Source organism: Daucus carota, chromosome 4 (genome assembly GCF_001625215.2).
Source record: "Daucus carota subsp. sativus chromosome 4, DH1 v3.0, whole genome shotgun sequence".
NCBI classification, from domain to species: Eukaryota; Viridiplantae; Streptophyta; class Magnoliopsida; order Apiales; family Apiaceae; genus Daucus; species Daucus carota.
In genome coordinates, this window is record NC_030384.2 from 49,551,778 (window position 1) to 49,570,698 (window position 18,921).

Consider the following 18,921-nt stretch of genomic DNA (forward strand, 5'->3'; position numbering starts at 1 on the left):
GCTTCTATCTTTCTTTTTTTCTTTTTTTTTTAAATCACAGGCTTAAATATGTGAATCTATATTTAAAATTATGATCAAATATGTTGACCAATCAAAAAGAGGTACGTGCTATATGTTTATAGTATAGTTGCTGTAATTTTTTCTCTGACCGTCTTATATCTAAAAATATTTGACTAAATTATACATGTAAAAATTTATTTAAAGTTTATTAAATTTGAAAATAATTGTGCTCTAATACAATAAACTTATTATAACTATGTTTTTATTCTTTCTTATTATTATTAATTATTAATGGAATATATTATTTAAATGTAATGGTAAGTGATGTGTCATTTCATTTTTAGAGATTCAATAATATAGTAAGTGATTGTAATTATAAAAAAAAATTATATCATAAATGTATACGTATTGTTTAAAAATTTGTTTTTGATAATATCACGCACACTTCTACGGTTCTACCTAACCGGCTCCCTCTCTTCTCATTCCGACAGGCTTTCACTGATTTTTATTTACTTACGTGAAACAATTCGGATCAAATCCCGAGTCTTTTTTGAAAATCGTGTCAAGTCTCGAACTTCGAATCTGAAAATAAGCTCAAATAAACTGGCCCAACTGCAACAACTTGGATAACCCACAAACCCACCACAGGCCCCCAAAAAATCATGATTTGTTGGTGCAATTAGTAGTAGTATTTATACTTATAAACTTTATAAACTGAACAAATATCCCCACCCTTCTCGATGTGGGACTAGGGTGTTACAAACTCCCCCACTTAAATTCCCGACGTCTTCGTCAGGCCGAAACGGATAGCTCATAGGCCCAGATCGTACCTCTTTAGCCATTGTGGGATAATACCAGCTGGCTTCGTGTCCCCGCTTCCGGATCTCTGTCCAGCCATTGTGGGATAATACCGGCTGGCTTCGTGTCCCCGCTTCCGGATCTCTGTCCATTGCAGGATAATACCACCAGCCTGGTTTCGTGTCCCCGCTTCCGGATCTCTGTCCATTGCAGGATAATACCACCAGCCTTCGTGTCCCCACCTCCGACAACTTGACGAATCAAGCTTTCGAGAGCCTGCTCTGATACCATATGAAACAACCCGGGTCAAATCCCGAACTTTTTTCGAAAATCGGGTCAAGTCCCGAACTTCGAATCCGAAAATAAGCTCAAATAAACTGCCCCAACTGCAACAACTTGGGTAACCCACAAGCCCACCACAGGACTCAAAAGATCATAATTTGTTGGTGCAATTAGTAGTAGTATTTATGCTTATAAACTGAACAAATATCTCCACTCTTCTCGACGTGGGACTATAGTGTTACATTACGTGTTTGTGTTTTTTGGTTGTTGTTGTTTGTTTAATTGATTTTCTCAATAAAACTCCCTCTTTGGGCAGAATTATCTTAGAAATATATAAATATATAAAAACAAATATATAAAATTAATATAATAAATCATTTCAGTATAAACATAAGTTTTTTTTTTGAAATAAGTATAAACATAAGTTTATATAATACACTAAAAATTAATTTATATAATTGAGAAAATAAAAATATATCCCGTTCTAAAGTATATCTAATCTATTTAAAAAAATAATTTATATTTTTCAAAATAATAAATAAAAATTCTATAAAATCTAATCTATTTAAAAAATAATACTCCCTCCGTCTCAATTTATAGGTCCAATTTGGAATAAACACGCATATTAAGAAAAAAGTTGGTTAGATAGAATTTTATGTCATGTATCATTAATTAGTATATTGATAAGTGAGAATATAGTTGAGTTTCAAAAAAATCACAATAAATATAGGGATTTAGTGCATTGAGAAATGAAAATAATGTTGAGTTTCAAAAAAGTCACAATTAATATGTAGATAAATTTGTATTGAAAGAAGAGAGGGACAAATGTTTTGGGACAATTTTTTTTTCTAAAATAGACCTATAAATTGAAACGGAGGGAGTATACAGTACGTACCACCAAACCCAAAACCAATATCCAAACATGGCACCTGGCAAAATAGCACGTGAATTCATTTAAAAAATCGGAGTGGGTTCCGTTAAAGTGAGTAAGTGGATAAGGATAGCAGTTGAGATTACTCAACATATCCGCTGGTCAAAGGGCCCTGCATGTTGGATATGAATCTACTTTCTTGGGAGACCAGGTACTATTATTACTAAATTAAAATTCAATTTAAATTTTCATACATAATATGACAATGATAATTCTCATATCAATGGTATTATCCTACGAAATATTTAATTATGAAAAAAAAAGTCAGGTTTTCTGTTGCGATTCTATTATACTAAAACACTGGTTCACAGAGGAAATGTTGTAGAAATTTCGGGGAAAAAAAAAAGCTCAGTTGTTTAATAAATTAAATCTTATAAAAACTATGTGCAGAGACCCCTCTCAACGTATTGAAATTCTCGGGGTGAAACAGGATCGAACCCAGGCCCTGGGACGACAGATGATAAACTCTTTACCACTGAGCTATCCAACCGTGCTCAACCCCTCTCAACGTATAGAAAATTACAAATACAATTCACACTTATGGCCGGCCGGGGGCGTATCTAGCACAAAAAATTTAGGGAGGCACTAAGCAAATTTTTGGAAAACACCTATATATTTTTAAATTTTGCGAGGGCACTTCTATAATTTTGCAAAATTTAGAATGGTGCAAAAATATAAAAAAACAATTTAGAGGGGACACGTATCCCCGTGTGCCTCTTCCTAGATCGCTCTCCTTACGGGACACAGGACTCAGGAGTAACAACGTTATCTTAGAGTGTGTGTACAAATCAGAAATCAGATAAAAATTGGAAACTAATTGTCGAGATTAGGGGTGTAAACAAATCAAATTATTCGTGAGTTACTCGAGTTCGGTTCGGAAAATATTCGAATTTCATTCGGTAATAATCGAGCCGAGCTCGAGCTCGAGCTATTCGAATGTTTTACCGAGCCGAGCTCGAGCTTCAAATTACTCGGCTCATAAAGTTCGCGAGCCTTATCGAGCCTCTATTATTTTTTAATTTTTTTATTATAAATATATTTAATATTTTATTTATAATTTATATATTTAATCAAATCGAACTCGAGTCGAACCGTTCATATTTCGAGTTTTTGTCAATATTTGGTGACTCGATTCGAGCTTTCGAGCCGAACTCGAGCCTATCGAACTATTTACGAGCTGAGTTTCGAACTTGAAATTAAAGGTTCGGTCGAACTCGAACTCGAGCTCGAACCCCGAACTTTTCAATCGAGCTCGAGCCGAGCCTGACAGTGTTCGACTCGGCTCGGCTCGTTTACACCCCTAGTCGAGATATAAGTGGCCCGATGACTTTTTTGAAACTCAAGTAGATGTGACCATTTCATCCCATTTCGAATTTTAAGCCGAAATTTTCATTATGTTTCCCGTATATATCTGCAACTATTTTTATTTATCATGTTCATTTTTTTTAACAAATCATGTTCATTTTTTATTTCCCCACATTAAAAGACAAAGTCCGAAAATAATAAATATACAGTGTCAGTCTCTCAGATCAAAGTTGTTGTTTTTTTTTGGCTAAATAGATAAAAGTTGTTTACTCCGTACTACCTCCAACAAACTCAATTTTATACGGATTTTTCTATTATTTGACATGTATTTTAAAATTATATAAAATATTAAATTATATTTTATAAAAGATTTTTTTTTTGAAAGTATTTTATAAAAGATTTAAAACACGTACAAAGTAGCGTGTTAAATGTAGTCCCGGTAGCACAAACTTTAATAATCCTTTAAATTGTAGTTCTATAATTTTCTTTAAAAAATTTCTGAATAAAACTTAACTACTATATTTTTGTTTAGAAAATGAAAATCTCAAAATAAATTATAAAATCATATTTAACAAAAATATCAAAATAAATGTTAAATAATGAACGTATAAAATTAAATAAGAAGAACATGGTACATCTTTAAGAACATACCGAGGGAGTACATGTAAAATGTGAACGAGAGCAACTAGAACTGTAGAAGTAATATTTTATTTATAAGTTTGTGTAAAAGACAAAGTGTGCTTTAAAGATACATTTACATCTGTCATTTGGATTTTTAAGAATGCTGTGTTTTTTTGGGTAGTGGGGCACAGCAGTTTATAATTTGCAACAGATATTATACATACATTTATCTCTGTTACATGTTCTTGTTAAACTCAGACTTCAGAGAGAGAGAAAGAAAGTGAAATGGAGTAGTTCTGTTCATTTTTTGTGGTCTTCAGGGTATGTCAGATCTTTACTCTCTCATGTTTTCAGTTTTTCAACTGTCTTTTGTATTCTTTAAAGAAATATTTTAATATGTACTTTGACTGTTTTTTGGAATATATTTTGTGAGCACACTGTGAGAGTGTTGAGTATGCAGTTTCTTATAATTGTGCATTAATTTTATGGTGGTCTCTTATTTTTTGGTTAAAATTGAGCTTGAGTTCTTGGATTTTCAGTCTCTTTGGTTACTTGATGATTCTGGACATAAATTAGATGCTAATCTTGATTAGAGTATATTTGTCGAGATTTGAACCCTCGACGTCTCGTTAAAGGACCGAGAGATAACAAGGGATCAAGAGGCCGTTAGGTATTTTTGTAACACTGTTTTTAAACGGTGGAATGCATGCTTTATTTACTGAAAATTATGGTTTTTTGATATGTTTAGTCATTCAATCTCTGAATGAGGCCATTGTTCTGTTTCAAAAAGTGTTTGAAATTATTACCTGGACAAATTACTTTAGAATGCGTGTTAATTATCATGATTTAATTGCATTATTGTCAAGAATTTATTGATAAGACTGGATCTTTCATTCACATTTTTTTCCACCAAGAACATTTTATAAAACTTTTTGACCCCCGAATTTGGAGTATCCTACTTTCACGCAATTCGCAGGGTTCAACAAGCAATCGATATTTCACGATCAAGGGTGTAGTAATACTCTTTGTAGTAGCGGTCCTTATATATCGTATTAACAGTCGAAATATGGTCGAAAGAAAAAATTTATATTTGATATAAGAGAAATTCCCTGTTCTGCGGTAGACTTGTGTGTTATAGTGTGATTAGCATTGATTGTATCTTTAGACAGTGTCTTTGTTTGGTTACGTTCTAAGGCTAAATAAATGTATGTCTTGTGAAAAGGTTTGTCAGGTCAAGATTTGATATGGACTTCACGGATTCTACAAAAGTTGTCTTTAATAGAATACAGAAACTAGAACCCGAAAATGTTTCTAAGATTGTTGGTTATCTCCTGTTGCAAGATCATGGTGAGAGGGAGATGATTAGATTAGCATTTAGCCCGGATAATGTTCTACTGTCTTTGATTGACAAAGCGAAAACTGGATTGTTATCCAATTCGGTAGCTTCTCTTTCAGCTTCACCTCCTCAAATGAGCCCTGTACCAATATCAGAGGTTCCCTTGCAGTTTACTCCCTTTCCACCATCCCAGTCATTTTCATCTCTCAGTTCAGCGATTAGAGTACTGAATCCCTACTGGGATCCCCAAATTTCTGCTGAGCAGATGGCACTTCGTAACTTGGAATATGTCCCAGTAGGGTACTCAGAATCTCCTCCTGATGATTATCGCTTTCAGAACCAACTTCAGTTTTTCTCATTAGAAGATCAAATGGATGTGGGGAACTCAAATCAGTCTGACGCTTCAGGTAGTTACTATCTGCCTAAAGCTGCAGTCGGCCCGAGAGCCAGCAGAAGGTCGCCAAGTATGCCTGAGTTTCCGGTCAAGGTCTGCCACTATTTCAGTAAAGGATTTTGTAAGCACGGAAGCAACTGTCGCTACTTTCACAGCCACCTGATACCAGAAAGCTTTGGCCAAATGTTCAATCCGAGTACGAACGAAATCACAAATGAAGATCAAGACTTTTCACTACGATCACTTGAGAAGCTAGAAATGGAGATCACTGAACTTTTAAAATCGAGAAGAGGGTTCCCAGTTTCTATTGCTTCCTTGCCGATGTTGTATTATGAAAAATATGGAAAGACCCTTCAGGCTGAGGGGTATCTTACAGAGAGTCAGAGACATGGCAAAGCTGGCTATAGCTTGACTAAGCTTCTTGCCCGACTGAAGAACAGCATTAGACTTATAGACAGGTGGAATTCATGAACTGTTAGTCATAAAATGTGTTGCAGTTCCTCGTGTTCAAAGAGTAGTTAACTTTTTAATTTGTTGTTTTTATTGTTATCTAGCTACAGACCTCACGGTCAGCACTGTGTTATACTAGCAAAAGATTTTCCGAAGTACATGGAATCCAATGGAGAACGAAATGAGCATGGAGGAATCCTTGCTGGCTCTCGCCAAATATATCTAACTTTTCCAGCTGAGAGCACTTTCTCTGAGCAAGATGTTTCCAACTACTTCAAGTAAGAAAAACGACAAGATTATTATCACCAGTACTTGTCTATACATCCAGATATTATTCTGTATTTAGCAATTCTAATCTGTTTTAATCTTTCTCAGTAAATATGGTCCTGTTCAAGATGTTAGGATTCCTTGCCAGCAGAGGAGAATGTTTGGGTTTGTGACTTTTGTTTACTCGGAGTCAGTTAAACAGATTCTGGCTAAAGGGAATCCCCATTTTGTATGTGGAGCACGTGTTCTTGTAAAGCCTTACAGGGAAAAGTCAAGGCTTTCTGAGAGGTATGTTGAATTAATTTTACGAGGGAGTAATGTACTTCATATTTCCACTATTTGTTCTGCCTCCGCTTTGAGACTGTAATCCTCAATCCCATTACTCTAGAGTTTGAAGTCTTATCTATTTTTTAAATATATCATCTTTTTCTGCAGGAAGTGTACTGAAAATTTTTACCATTCCATGCACTACGGGTCTCATATTCTTGATGCAGAATCTGATATACATTCAAGTGAGTTTATGAAATAATTAAAAATAAGGTGTGGTTAACTAATGGCGCGCACTTCTGTTGAGATCCTTGTTTTAATATTTATCAGCAGGTCACAAATTTAATGATAATTCAAGGATCCTGAGGAAGCAAGCTATGGAAGAAAATGAATGTCTACTTGAGTTTGAGAGAATGCGCTTCTCTGAAATGCAGTTAGCAGCTAAATCTGTGAACCCTCATTCATACTTTGGTCATGTAAACGAAATGAAGCTCTCTGAAGGTTTTGCATTAGACTTGATAAACTAAGAACCTTCACATCTTACTTTTTAAATTCTTGTTGCTGATTCTTGCTTTTTGTATATATTTAAAAAGCACATGAAGACCAATCGGATTTACCATCTACTGAAGGATTTAATTATCTGTTGGATGTTCTGAATAATGGTTCCGGTACTAGTGAAGAGACGATTAGGTGTATAGAGACCAAATACAACGATCATGAGAGGTACACTGAATTTTTATAATCTTTCTTATTGCCATTTCCATGTCTGGCTAACATCATGTTCCGTTGCTATTGTTTGATTTTCCAAACGTTGCAGCAATCAGGGACTAAATCTTCCGGATAGTCCATTTGCATCTCCAGTAGCCGGTGGAATTTCAACCGTATCATAGGTTCAGGAATAGAAGAGGTTATAAGTATACAGAGGACAGACAATTCAAGCAAAACCAGGTGCTTCGATACTACTACAGATGACTAACTACAATTTCATTCTAGTCTTGAAGATTCTTGTTTATTTAAGTTAGATACTCAGTCGGTCATGGAGGAGCAGATGATTTCGCGTCTTCCTGCTGAACTATAGGGAAGAAGAAGATTGGTACAGTCTTACAGACAATTTGCAACAAGTTTATTTTTTTTTTTTAGCTCGAGTCTTGAGTAGACTTGTGAGTAAAATCTTACCTAGTAAGCGAACTATGGAAGTAGCATTACAAAAGACATGCAGTCTCTTGAGCAGTTAGGAAAAAAAATGAGAATAATAGTTATACACAATGGATATTCAAGTAGGCTTCATAAATGGTTTGATCTATCATGTATGCTTTGCAGTACTTAAATCTTCTCCCGATTAGCTGTAATTTAAAAAATAATAACATTTTCTTTATAAATGGAGTATTGTATATTTTGACATGTTAAATGATAACTATAGTATATGACAAAAATCATAATTTAATATTATATATTTAAATGAAAAAAGTAATAATACATAGATAAAAAAAATATTCAAATACAAGCTATTAAAAAAATATTATTTTAAGAAACAAGAATAAATATTTCATATCAAAATAGTGAATTCCATTATATAAGATTGCATTACTAAAAATATTAATATTTTTTATTTTTAAACTTTTTTATTTATTTTAAAGTTAAACAAATACATATTTTGTGTAATCTGAATGTTATAATATTTTTAAGTTAGAAGTCTAGTTCCATAAAATTTTGAACTTTCTATATATGTATAGAAAGTCGTAGTTCAATACAAACCTGTTTGAACTTTCTATGTATGTATAGAAAGTCGTAATTCAATACAAACCTGTCAGATTTCAAAAAAAAGTTAGAATATACTGTGTTTCCTTAACCATTCCGTTTCTTGTATATGAGAAATGGCATGGAGTATAAAAGTCTCTCTTCTTTTCTTTCAACATAGCAATTCATTGAATCCATTGAAAACCATCTGGTTGTTGTGCCTAGTGCCTAGTGCCTACTGCTGGAGGTAGCATTGCCAAGACCACGGCCACTTTCCACACCAAATACGATTTGTGCACAAGCTATCAGACATCACTAACAAAATATTAACAAGCAGCCCGCAATAAACATGAAACTATATTTTATGTACATCTTAAAACGCGTGTCAAGCAATATATAAAAAAAAGTGCTAACAATCTAAAAGTACGGAGGCAGAGAAAATATTATACGAAGGAATCCCTTAATACTGACAGCAACAATGGTTATTTAAGTAGGTCTAAGGAATCCCTTAAGTTACTAGTAATCCCTCATTGGAATATTTTTACAACCAACAGAGGTTCATACACCTTTAATTACCATAAATATCATAAACTTACTAATCTCCCCCACCTAAATTTAAGTCAACAAACTTCCACCCCTTTTCTTTTTCAACCCCAATACAGTAAACAAAAAAAAGAAAAATAAAACACGAAGCTAAGATAAAATGTGCCTCAATGCACAAGTACTCTTGTCTAGGTCAATTAACTATCATAAATTATTATATTATGCGGATTCCTGTAAGCTCTGGATATGTTGCGGAAGTAAGCCGGTGCTTATTCACTTGCACCAACATGAACCACCATTTCAAGACCAGATGTAGGTGTTTCCTTTTCTTCTGTGTCAGATCTTGCTTCACCATTCTGGGGATTTGCATTTGTATCAGCTCCTGATGTGTTGTGAGTAACTGTTCGTGCAGAAGGCATTGTATGGTCATGTTGCCCCTCATATGTGGTAATCACGACTTTGGAATCATGGGAAGCTCTCTCAACATGTTTCTTAACAGGACAACCAGTGTTTGAACACCTATAGTAACTCCTGGTAACATGAACAAAAGTTAGTTTCAGCTTTACCAAATAAAATAACTGTTTTTGAAAAACTCATTCTTCGCGTAATATCCTCAGAAGTGCTTATAGTTTCTTTTTGGCTATTAATATATTATATAAGCATACGATAATCGCTTTTGGCATCAGCCCCAACATAAGCATGACATAGATCACAGCCTATTAGCACCAATACTCACAATTCTGATCCGGAAACAAGAAAGAGAGGATAAGAAATATATCACAGTAGGCTTCTTGGAAGTTGGAACTACATATATGGTAAGCAAGAGCAAGTATATACCGGAGTCCATGCACCAAGATAAATACACATGAAAACCTTAATAGGTTGATGATACCAACATGCACCAAGATAAATACACATGAAATAGTTCACTTCCACTGACTCCTTCATATATCTTTTCAATAACCAAACAAGACCAATTCTTAGACAACTAAAAATGAAGTATTTTGCACTTTTGGGTAGATAGAAATTTCTTAATTTTGCAACATATGATGTATAGCAAACATTATTCTAAGAGGTGAAGTGGTTTACACATTTGGCCATCACACAGAAATGGCTTATCTATATTAACTTCCTATGCATTCTCAATGGCCTTCCAATCATTTAAAAGCATGCTCGATGACCTAATACCTCTTACACGCCAGTCATAAAGTGCAATGTGTGTGCGGGTGAACTGTCCGCTAATGAAATGACCAATTCTAGACCCAACTCATAATACGTTTTAGTTCAAGTCACATGACGAGAAATCTTGTTAAAAGCCACGATTTAAGTTTACAAGTATTTTAGATAAAGAATAAACAGGCAGTGCGTCTTGTTCCAAAAGAACTTGTTTGAACTCCGCTACAAAAACCAGATCAAATTGTGTAGGAGCACGATATAGGTAACTAAATAAAAAGGCATTTTTCTCCAGTCTACTGGAATAAATTTAAAGGAAATTATTAATAGTGCACATAATAAATGAAATTATTGACCTACTGGCAAAGAATATCTGTGTAACAAACTGGCAAAACACTGTCATGTACACAAAGTTTAGAGAGGATAAACAAGAACTACTGTCACAACCACTGTGCTCTCGTGTAATTGCCAGCTGAGTAGAACTACTACACAGAAGTATTACCTTGGATTTGCATTGCCTTTCACTAATTTTTGTCCGTACTTTCGCCAGCGATAGCCATCATTCACTATATCAACCAGACTTGTACTCTGGATTACAATCCGTGTTCCACCATTTGTCCTATTAGCTGAAGACAAAACATCGTCACTGGTAGAATTATCCCTCTTCCTGATTTATAAGATATAAATTAGAATACACTTATACAAAAAGTCCATTTCATGCTTCAACAATATAGAAAGAGCTTATCTCTTTACCGTCTTTTAGACTCCGGATCAGCATCCTGATCAACCCTGTCTTTTGTTTTATTTGATTTTGAAGCAGAACTTTCCATGACATCAACGCTTGCTTGAACACGCAAGGGCTTAGGAGTTTCTATCAGCACAATCTGATGAGGAATCTCCTTATGAACGTCAGTGGTTTCATCTTCAAATAAAGGGTAAACATGTCAAACAACTTAAGATTGCATTTGGGAACATGCATTTCAATTCAAATTTTGGATTTCAAATGACATGAGGTTTCATTTCAAATTCTCAGATTTATACTTGTATTTCAATGTCCGGATTTCAAATGAAATCCAAATTTAACTTTTTTTGTGTATCCAAACATGTCATTTGATCAAATCCAGAATTTCAAATGAATTCAAGTTCCCAAACAGACCATGATGGAATTCAAAAACAGAAGTAATTTTATCAGGTACCTTCACTTCTGGTCACAGGAGACTTTTCAGGTCTTTTTGCTTGAAGTGGCACAGGTGTTTGAGGACTTTGTTGAGGTTTGGGATGTTCATGGTTACCCCGGCAATTAATATTAGTTATATTCCCCTCATGAGTTCGTTCCACTTGTTTTTTAGCTGGGCAACTTAAAAATGTACATTTGTAATAACTCCGAACGAATTGATTTCCTCTGACAAGTTTCTGCCCATACTTTCTCCAATTATATCCATCTTCTGATGGTTTTTCAGGCAGTTTACTACGAGGACTCCCTTCTTGAACAGACTGTAATGGTTGTACCCCGATATCAGGGTTCCTACGCAGGGGTAATTTTTCCAGAACTTTCTCCTGCATTATGGATAAACTGGACTTTTCTTGATCGGACTTTGAAACAGAGAGACAAGTATCAGGATCCTGATTTTGCTGCAATGTGTCCTGCACATTTTCAGGCACAGTAGAAAGAGCCGTTCCATGTTCAGCGGTTTTCGAGGTCAAGATAATAGTACCAAGGCTCTGTGTGGGCAGCGAATTGTCCAACTCTAACTCAGGTATTGTGGAGAGAGAACTTCCTTCTTGACAAGATTCTGATGTTCGAATAGCACTATCATAGCTATGCCCTTGATGCAAACTGACTGGCTCTGTCTCATGCACCATAGATATAGAGCTTCCATCTTGGTTTGACTGTGATGCATCTGTTATATCATCAAGGCTTTGTACTGGTTTCAGATTATTTGGCAACTTCTCTGACTCCACCCGACCGATGCTGACTTCTTGACTGACTTGTGATGCCCCTGCTTCAGATGGTTTTTGTCTCTGTTGCAGGTTACCTTGCTCTTCCTTGTCATGTACTCCAGAGGGAGGGATTTCCTTTTGGTTGGACACCGAGTCATGAAACACAGCATCTGGGTTCTCCCCTTGCTGATACTTGTCAACAGAAATTGCATCAGGCATGCCTTCCCTAGAAGTAACCACGTGAGCTTTCAACATCCTTCAGTAACAAATTTGATAGAACATTAGTTTGTATTAGGGCACCATTGTTTTCATAGCTAAATTTAATAAATGGATTCAAAAACTATACCTAAACTAACTCGAGACTTCAGTACAAGGCTCATACAATCAGTTGTTCAATATAGAATCCTAAAAAGCAGGCACATAATGTTAAAATATTCTATAATAATAGAAATTTAATATTATGATCAAATGCATTTAAAAATATAATTAATTATGTAAGGAATATAATCTAATACCAAAGGCAGCTATGAATATGATACTAGTTGGGGCATTTCGCGGGGGGAGGGGGGGGGGGGGGGGGGGGGGTGGATGCCTAGAAGCTGCCAACCAAGGAATTAAACCGATACGAGAAATTTAGAGTCAGATGGAACAAAAATACTGTAAATATATGGTTATACTAAAGCATATAACAGAAAAAATTCTAAGAATCAGAGCAGATATAAGTTGTAGAGAGAAGAAGAAACTATATTTAAGGAATTGGAAAATTATTGCATTAGATAAACTTGAAATTTCTTGTATAAACTATTGCAATGGTCTACATTCGAGAACTATACTTGAAAAGCAGAATCTTACAGTATAGTGAGCAGGTCAACAAATTATTTAAGTATAAGCAACTAATAATGCAATTTATGTGTCCTTACTCGCAATTAGAAAACTTGCAGATTAATGACCTATAATTCGATGAGGCAGACTAACTAATCTATTGATTACATAGATATGTTCAAAATCATTAATCTTGGTTCTGACAAGTTACTTTCTGTTCACTAGGGTCTACAGGTAGTGAGCGATAGAGTTTCAGTCAAGTTGTGTCTATTATCTACAATATATCAGCCCCGGAATACCCGTCCAAAATCTAAAGAAAGAGTATTCCCAGTACACAGTTAAAATTCATATCAAAGAATAAGAACACGTCACAGGGCGATTATAAAGTAGAAAGCAAAAAAGTAAGGTATTGACTGAAAACTGAATCGGAAAGAAAAAGAAGAACACTGGGCAAATCTCGGGAAAGAAAGTGGAAGTTAAGGACAGGAGATTTCTGGCCAAAACATATTCCACTATTTATTTTACGTTATTAGGCAACTCTCTCTTTATAACAAGGACACTTCAACAACTCATGAAATTTCTTTCTCTGGATTCAGCTATCCTAATCTCATGAAAAAAAATAATGTAGATACAGACAGTGCATCAGTACACGCGATCCCTTCTGAACTATCAATGAATGAATGGATTTAAGTACTAACATGCAGTGACCAGAAGGCCGGTCAATATGACACAATGGAGGTGGTGGTTGAAAAATATGGAAATGTTGATCAAATATCCTAGGTGAACAAAGTTTTAACAGGTCAGATTTTCATTAAACCAAATTGATCCAGAATGGAAGCACCAGGGAGCTTTATTCTGAAACATTATTAACCCAACAGGTCGGCAAGTAATAGAATGAACCAAGTCAAAAAACACTATATTCGTATGTTGGATTCACTTTATTAAGTAAAAAAAAATCCATAATGCATGCATACCAAAAAATATATGATGTTTATTAAGCAACCCGGTCTTTTAATACCTAAAACCTTAGGAGGATCCCTTAATTGGATCATATATTATATATTAAACATCCATCACTCGTACAAAAGGAGAGACATAAAGCAAACAGCACCCAGGACCTATCCCTAATCCCGAGCTCTGTACCTTCATTGGTTCATCTATTATATACAACAATGTTTGTGAAGATTTAAATAGAATCTAAGAGATCTTCGAATGAGCTCCTTGTTCTTTCCTATTTCATATTCCTTATTTAGGTAAAACGCCTCTAGTAAAACATAAAGGCTACAGTGGTTCATCATATGTGATCTGTGAAGTCCCACATGCGTTTATATCTCCTGATGGGTAGCTTTTCTCTATTATATATATCCTCCAAAACTCACAACAGCTGTCAAAGAGGAATGATATCAATTGACAAATTCCCCAACAAAAGGGAGTATGTGCAGTAGGAGATTGTGAGGTATGGTCAAGATGTTGTAAGAGGATAACTATGAGGGAGAAAGCTATCAGACAAAACAAGTAGCATAATAAGATACTGAAAGCTATATGACGAGACATTTGTAAGAGTGGATGCGAAGAAAAAATGTTCCAAGGTGACAATCTAAAGAAAGAAGATAATTGTCCGGTACAGTTTCACTGATAGCTCATGGAAGTCAGTTGAACATTAAACATAATAAGCAATTTGGTGTGGGCTGATTTGGTGATGGATTTCCTTTCGAATTTATAATGATAACCCCTGAGAGGTCCCTTTAAAAGTTAAGATTATACAGTTGCTTTCTGGTGGTTTTACACTTCTTCCTTTCTCCGTTTACATTTAGTGTTTCTTCAACAATTCCACCATTTATGCATATTCATCTTTTATTTGATATAAGTTAGACCTTCCAAAGTTCCATTATAGAGATTGGCATTGCATCTCGCTGTAAAAAAAAGCCAAGCTGACTCACAAACTTGGAAGCCCTTTCTTAGTGATATATGTGGTTCTGGGCCTTCTGGCTCTATAAGCATCCTCCTTTGTTACCCAATGAGCTCGACATGTGAATGACTATGCAATCAACTAGAAATTAACATAGGTTCCTAGAGTTGTATGATTTTCCTCCTCTCTTCATAACTAGATCTTATGTTATTGGTACAACCGTACAGACCTCTTCAGAGCCATACGTGTGAAGTTTTTAATTTTTGATATTAGCTATCAGTCGGATTCTTTTTGAAGCTTCATGTGACCCTGACAACCTGAGCAGGCGTCGGATTTTATATATAGTGCTACTAAGCAGCAAGAATTATTCCCATGTTAGCAAGGAATTACAAGTTTATATGACACACTGCTTTTTTAAAATTAGCAAACAGATATGATTGTTTAAAGAATTAAGCGAATTTTAATGTTTAAGAAGCAACAAAAAATTATTATCATTATTATAATTACAAAATTATAGAAAATAAGAGTGTTAAATTACAGTTCAGTAACTTATGACTTTTATATAGTAGAAACAAACCACATCTCAACCAAATTAGGAAATACATACTGATCTAAAACAAACTCCTTCAAACAAACATCGCTAAAAAAGAATCAAAACACGAGCCAAACCAGGTGTAAACCATGGACTAAATAAACCCCTAAAATTTGATGCAAATCTCATTATCACAGCAGCTAAACAAAATATATATTCAAAACGAGAATACTGGCGCGACATTAAGTCCATTTCCAGTATCCGAAAATTCCTTAACCGGAATAAAATCGTGGTGAGTCAAAATCAGAACTACAGTCATAATCTACACAATAAAAAGCCTACAAAAGCTCGTATTTCCTCAAAATTCATAATTCTCAATAAAAATCAGTGAATTTATACAATTTTCGTCAGTAATTAATTCTAATTAATTATCAAACATATGAGATCAACAAAGGATGACAATTAAAATTAAACATTAAGCTAGTTTAACAGCAGATCAAGGAGCGCGTGTGTACACAATTAACTGAATCGCAATTAAAATTAAACGCAAGAGATGAAACATATATAGAATTCAGTAAAAAGTTAAAAAGAAGGGAGATTAAATTACCTTGATTTAGAAGATTAAAACCCCGGTGAGATGATCGGAGCGGTGAGTCGCCGGCCGGCCGACGGAGGTAGTACACGGCAGCTCGGAGAATTGTGTGTGTGAGAGAGAGAATTGACTAGAGAGATGTGTGAGGAGAGAGATGAGAAAGAAGTGAAATCAAGTTAGAGAGAGAAAGCTTGGTCTTGTCACTCTTAATTAATTTAATTAATTAATGTAACTCCCCCTTTATTTTTTTATATTTAATTAGTTATGGTAATTTGTTTGTATAATTAATATATTGATTTCTTGCAATATTATTAAATCTATTTAATGATTCTTTTTAGAATTTTTTTAAAGTTGATAAAATAATTTATATATCTCGATATTTGTAAAGAAATTAAATTTACAATATAGATGAATTAGCAATATTTATGTTCATTTAGATGCTGTGAGTGAGGTGAGGGGTGTTAGTTTGATGAGTAACGTGTTAACCGTCGGATTGTTTTCTGTTGGGTTTTTGGTGGGACCCGGTAAGCTCTCACGTGTATGCACAAATTCTGTAGACTAGGTGGGCCATACATGCAAACATTCTTATGCGTATTTCCGAGTTCATATAATTTAGAAAAATCTCAGTTGTCATGGAATGTGTTAAAATCGAAAAAAATTACAATCATAGAGTATGAAATTTAAAATATTACAGATCATAGAGTATGAAATTTATATCAGTATTTTAATGTAGCTCATTACTTCAATTGAGATAATTTAGTTGGAACTTTACTTTTCCTCCACCACCGCGAACCCCAGTTAGATTCAGGCATGCTACACTTTTTAATTATTGGGAGAACAAGTACTCTCTTTCGGATTCAGGAAACAACTCTCAGAGATCTTTTTTCCTTTTAACCAAATATTTTCATTTATTATAAATGAAGGCAATGTATAGTTTTTTAAATAAGGCTGATTTATATGACAAAAAAAATAAGGCTGATTTTAGAATTTTATATTTTGAGATCTTAACTAATATTTTATATTTCATAAGAAGTTACCACTTTACAAAATATATAAATATCAGTTTACATTTTAATTGATATTTAATTTTTTAAGATATATTTCAAGTGAGAAAAAGCCGCATTAAATATAAATTTCAACTCTTATATTAAAATAAATTGGGTGAGGTTCAAATTAGAACCCATTTTAAATTAGAACTTAGAACTCATATAGAATCATTAGATTATTGTTAAATCAATGGTTATGATCAAATGCTGCATTTAATGTTAGTTATTTAGTATCTTTTTTCACTTGATTATAGGTAATTAATGAATGCATTAAATGCTCTAATTGCATGTATTAAAATTTAATTATTACCTTCTAATCAAATCGTTTGTTATATTAGTTGATAACATACTAGAGCAGTATCGGTATAATTATTAAATTATATTAGTCTATAATATTTACGTGCTATAACAGTATTTGTATTTTTCCACACAAATATTGCATTATAAAATAATTTTCTACTATATTAATATATGTTCCGCAGCAGTATGACGTAGTAATTTATATTTTTCTATAAAAATATTGCATTATAAAATTGTTTTTTTTTATGTTAATATATGTTCTGCAGCAGTATGACGTAGTAATTTCCATTTTACTACAAATGTATTGCATTATAAAATCATTTTCTATTATATTAATATATGTTCCGCAGCAGTATATGCATAATTTGTATTATCCTACAATTTGTAAAATTATTAATTATATTAATGTATGTTCCGCAGCAGTATGACGTATTTTCCTACAAAAATATTGTATTATAAAATCATTTTTAATTATATTAATATATGTTCCCCAGCAGTATGACGTAGTAATTTGTATTGAAGATCTTTAACAAATATTCTGCAGCAGTACAAGCCTATAAATTATATGATTGAATTATATAATTTTGGAAAGTTTACATTAATCATGTAATTAAATATTGTCATTTAATGAAGGTTCTAAGGTTCTAAAATTAAGAGGTTCTATGTGGAACCTGACCCTAAATTTCATATTCTAAATTTGTATTAATTTTAATTTATATTTAATTTAACTTTTCCAAATATTAATTAAAATATTTATGAAAACAAAAACAGTCTCTACCGAGCCCATATTACCTTTCAGTGTCTTTCACAAACAATGATGGGCTTTTTGCTAAGTTGGGCTTATGTATTTGCAGATACTTTTATTAATTAATAAAGAGCATCTGATAAGCCCGTTTATAAAATTGCAATCCAAATTAAAGGGGCCTGGTCAAGGGGAGAGTTTTTCTTTTGCCAAATGGAGAAACTTCACTTTAAGATCGATAACCTTTTTATAATCGGTTTTTCTGTGTGTGCTCATGGGCACACACTAAGCACCGAAACTTATAAATTTGGATGGTTTCTATTGGCTTACCTTCTTTAATAATGGTGGACCCCCTGCAATTGCAACAACCACACCAATGAAAACTCTCCAATTTTATAAATGTTAATGCTTAGCATGTGCCCATGGGCACACACTAGCCAAACCCTTTTATAATGGACCCAGTTAAGTTCCGACAGGAAGAGAATATCCGTTTCGGAGAAAAGAGATGTATGAGACTGGATCAGCAGATCATATTCAGAAAAAACTCTTTTTATAGTTTAAAATCGGGATGAAATCTCGTTATTAAATCAAATAAGGTGTCTAAAATTTTTTATATTTTATCGAGATTTTTTTGACTAAAATCTTAATAGTTTTCTTGATATTGGCAAATACTTTCGAATTATTCGAGATTTATTACGATATCAATAAAACATAATTGGAATGATGATAATATAATATATTTCATACACTATTGTGAGAGCACTTATCCGGGCAATTCCCACCATTTAATATACATACTCAAAATTTCTTAAAAAAAACATACATAATCAAATTAACCGGTTATAAAATCTTAATCAACAATTTTAGTCGATAATTTTAAACATTTTTACCAACTAGAAGAGGTGTTGTAGATTTTATATTTTATGGGTATAC

At 33.7% G+C, this 18,921-nt stretch overlaps 2 protein-coding genes across 6 annotated transcripts; one reads left to right on the forward strand and one right to left on the reverse strand.

Annotated features, from left to right (window-relative positions):
- Window positions 1-4,129: 4,129 nt before the first annotated feature.
- Window positions 4,130-7,973, forward strand: LOC108216806 (zinc finger CCCH domain-containing protein 18). 4 transcript variants are annotated; one of them, XM_017389644.2, is made up of 8 exons: window positions 4,130-4,258; window positions 5,160-6,125; window positions 6,222-6,395; window positions 6,493-6,672; window positions 6,820-6,896; window positions 6,982-7,152; window positions 7,245-7,374; window positions 7,469-7,679. In XM_017389644.2, the coding sequence occupies exons 2-8, from the start codon at window positions 5,182-5,184 to the stop codon at window positions 7,539-7,541; spliced, it is 1,749 nt and encodes a 582-aa protein (XP_017245133.1). In that variant the 5' UTR covers window positions 4,130-4,258; window positions 5,160-5,181; the 3' UTR covers window positions 7,542-7,679. The 4 variants fall into 4 exon arrangements, with proteins under 4 accessions (XP_017245133.1, XP_017245134.1, XP_017245136.1 ...); XM_017389645.2 differs by having other exon boundaries at window positions 6,985-7,152; XM_017389647.2 differs by having other exon boundaries at window positions 6,228-6,395; window positions 6,985-7,152.
- An 856-nt stretch (window positions 7,974-8,829) lies between these two features.
- Window positions 8,830-16,103, reverse strand: LOC108219601 (WRKY transcription factor 1). 2 transcript variants are annotated; one of them, XM_017393117.1, is made up of 6 exons: window positions 15,916-16,093; window positions 12,392-12,450; window positions 11,301-12,301; window positions 10,858-11,026; window positions 10,607-10,771; window positions 8,830-9,462 (listed from the first exon to the last, which is right to left on the reverse strand). In XM_017393117.1, exons 3-6 carry the CDS (start codon window positions 12,298-12,300, stop codon window positions 9,201-9,203), a joined length of 1,596 nt encoding a protein of 531 aa, XP_017248606.1. In that variant the 5' UTR covers window position 12,301; window positions 12,392-12,450; window positions 15,916-16,093; the 3' UTR covers window positions 8,830-9,200. The 2 variants fall into 2 exon arrangements, with proteins under 2 accessions (XP_017248606.1, XP_017248605.1); XM_017393116.2 differs by lacking the exon at window positions 12,392-12,450 and having other exon boundaries at window positions 15,916-16,103.
- Window positions 16,104-18,921: the final 2,818 nt, after the last annotated feature.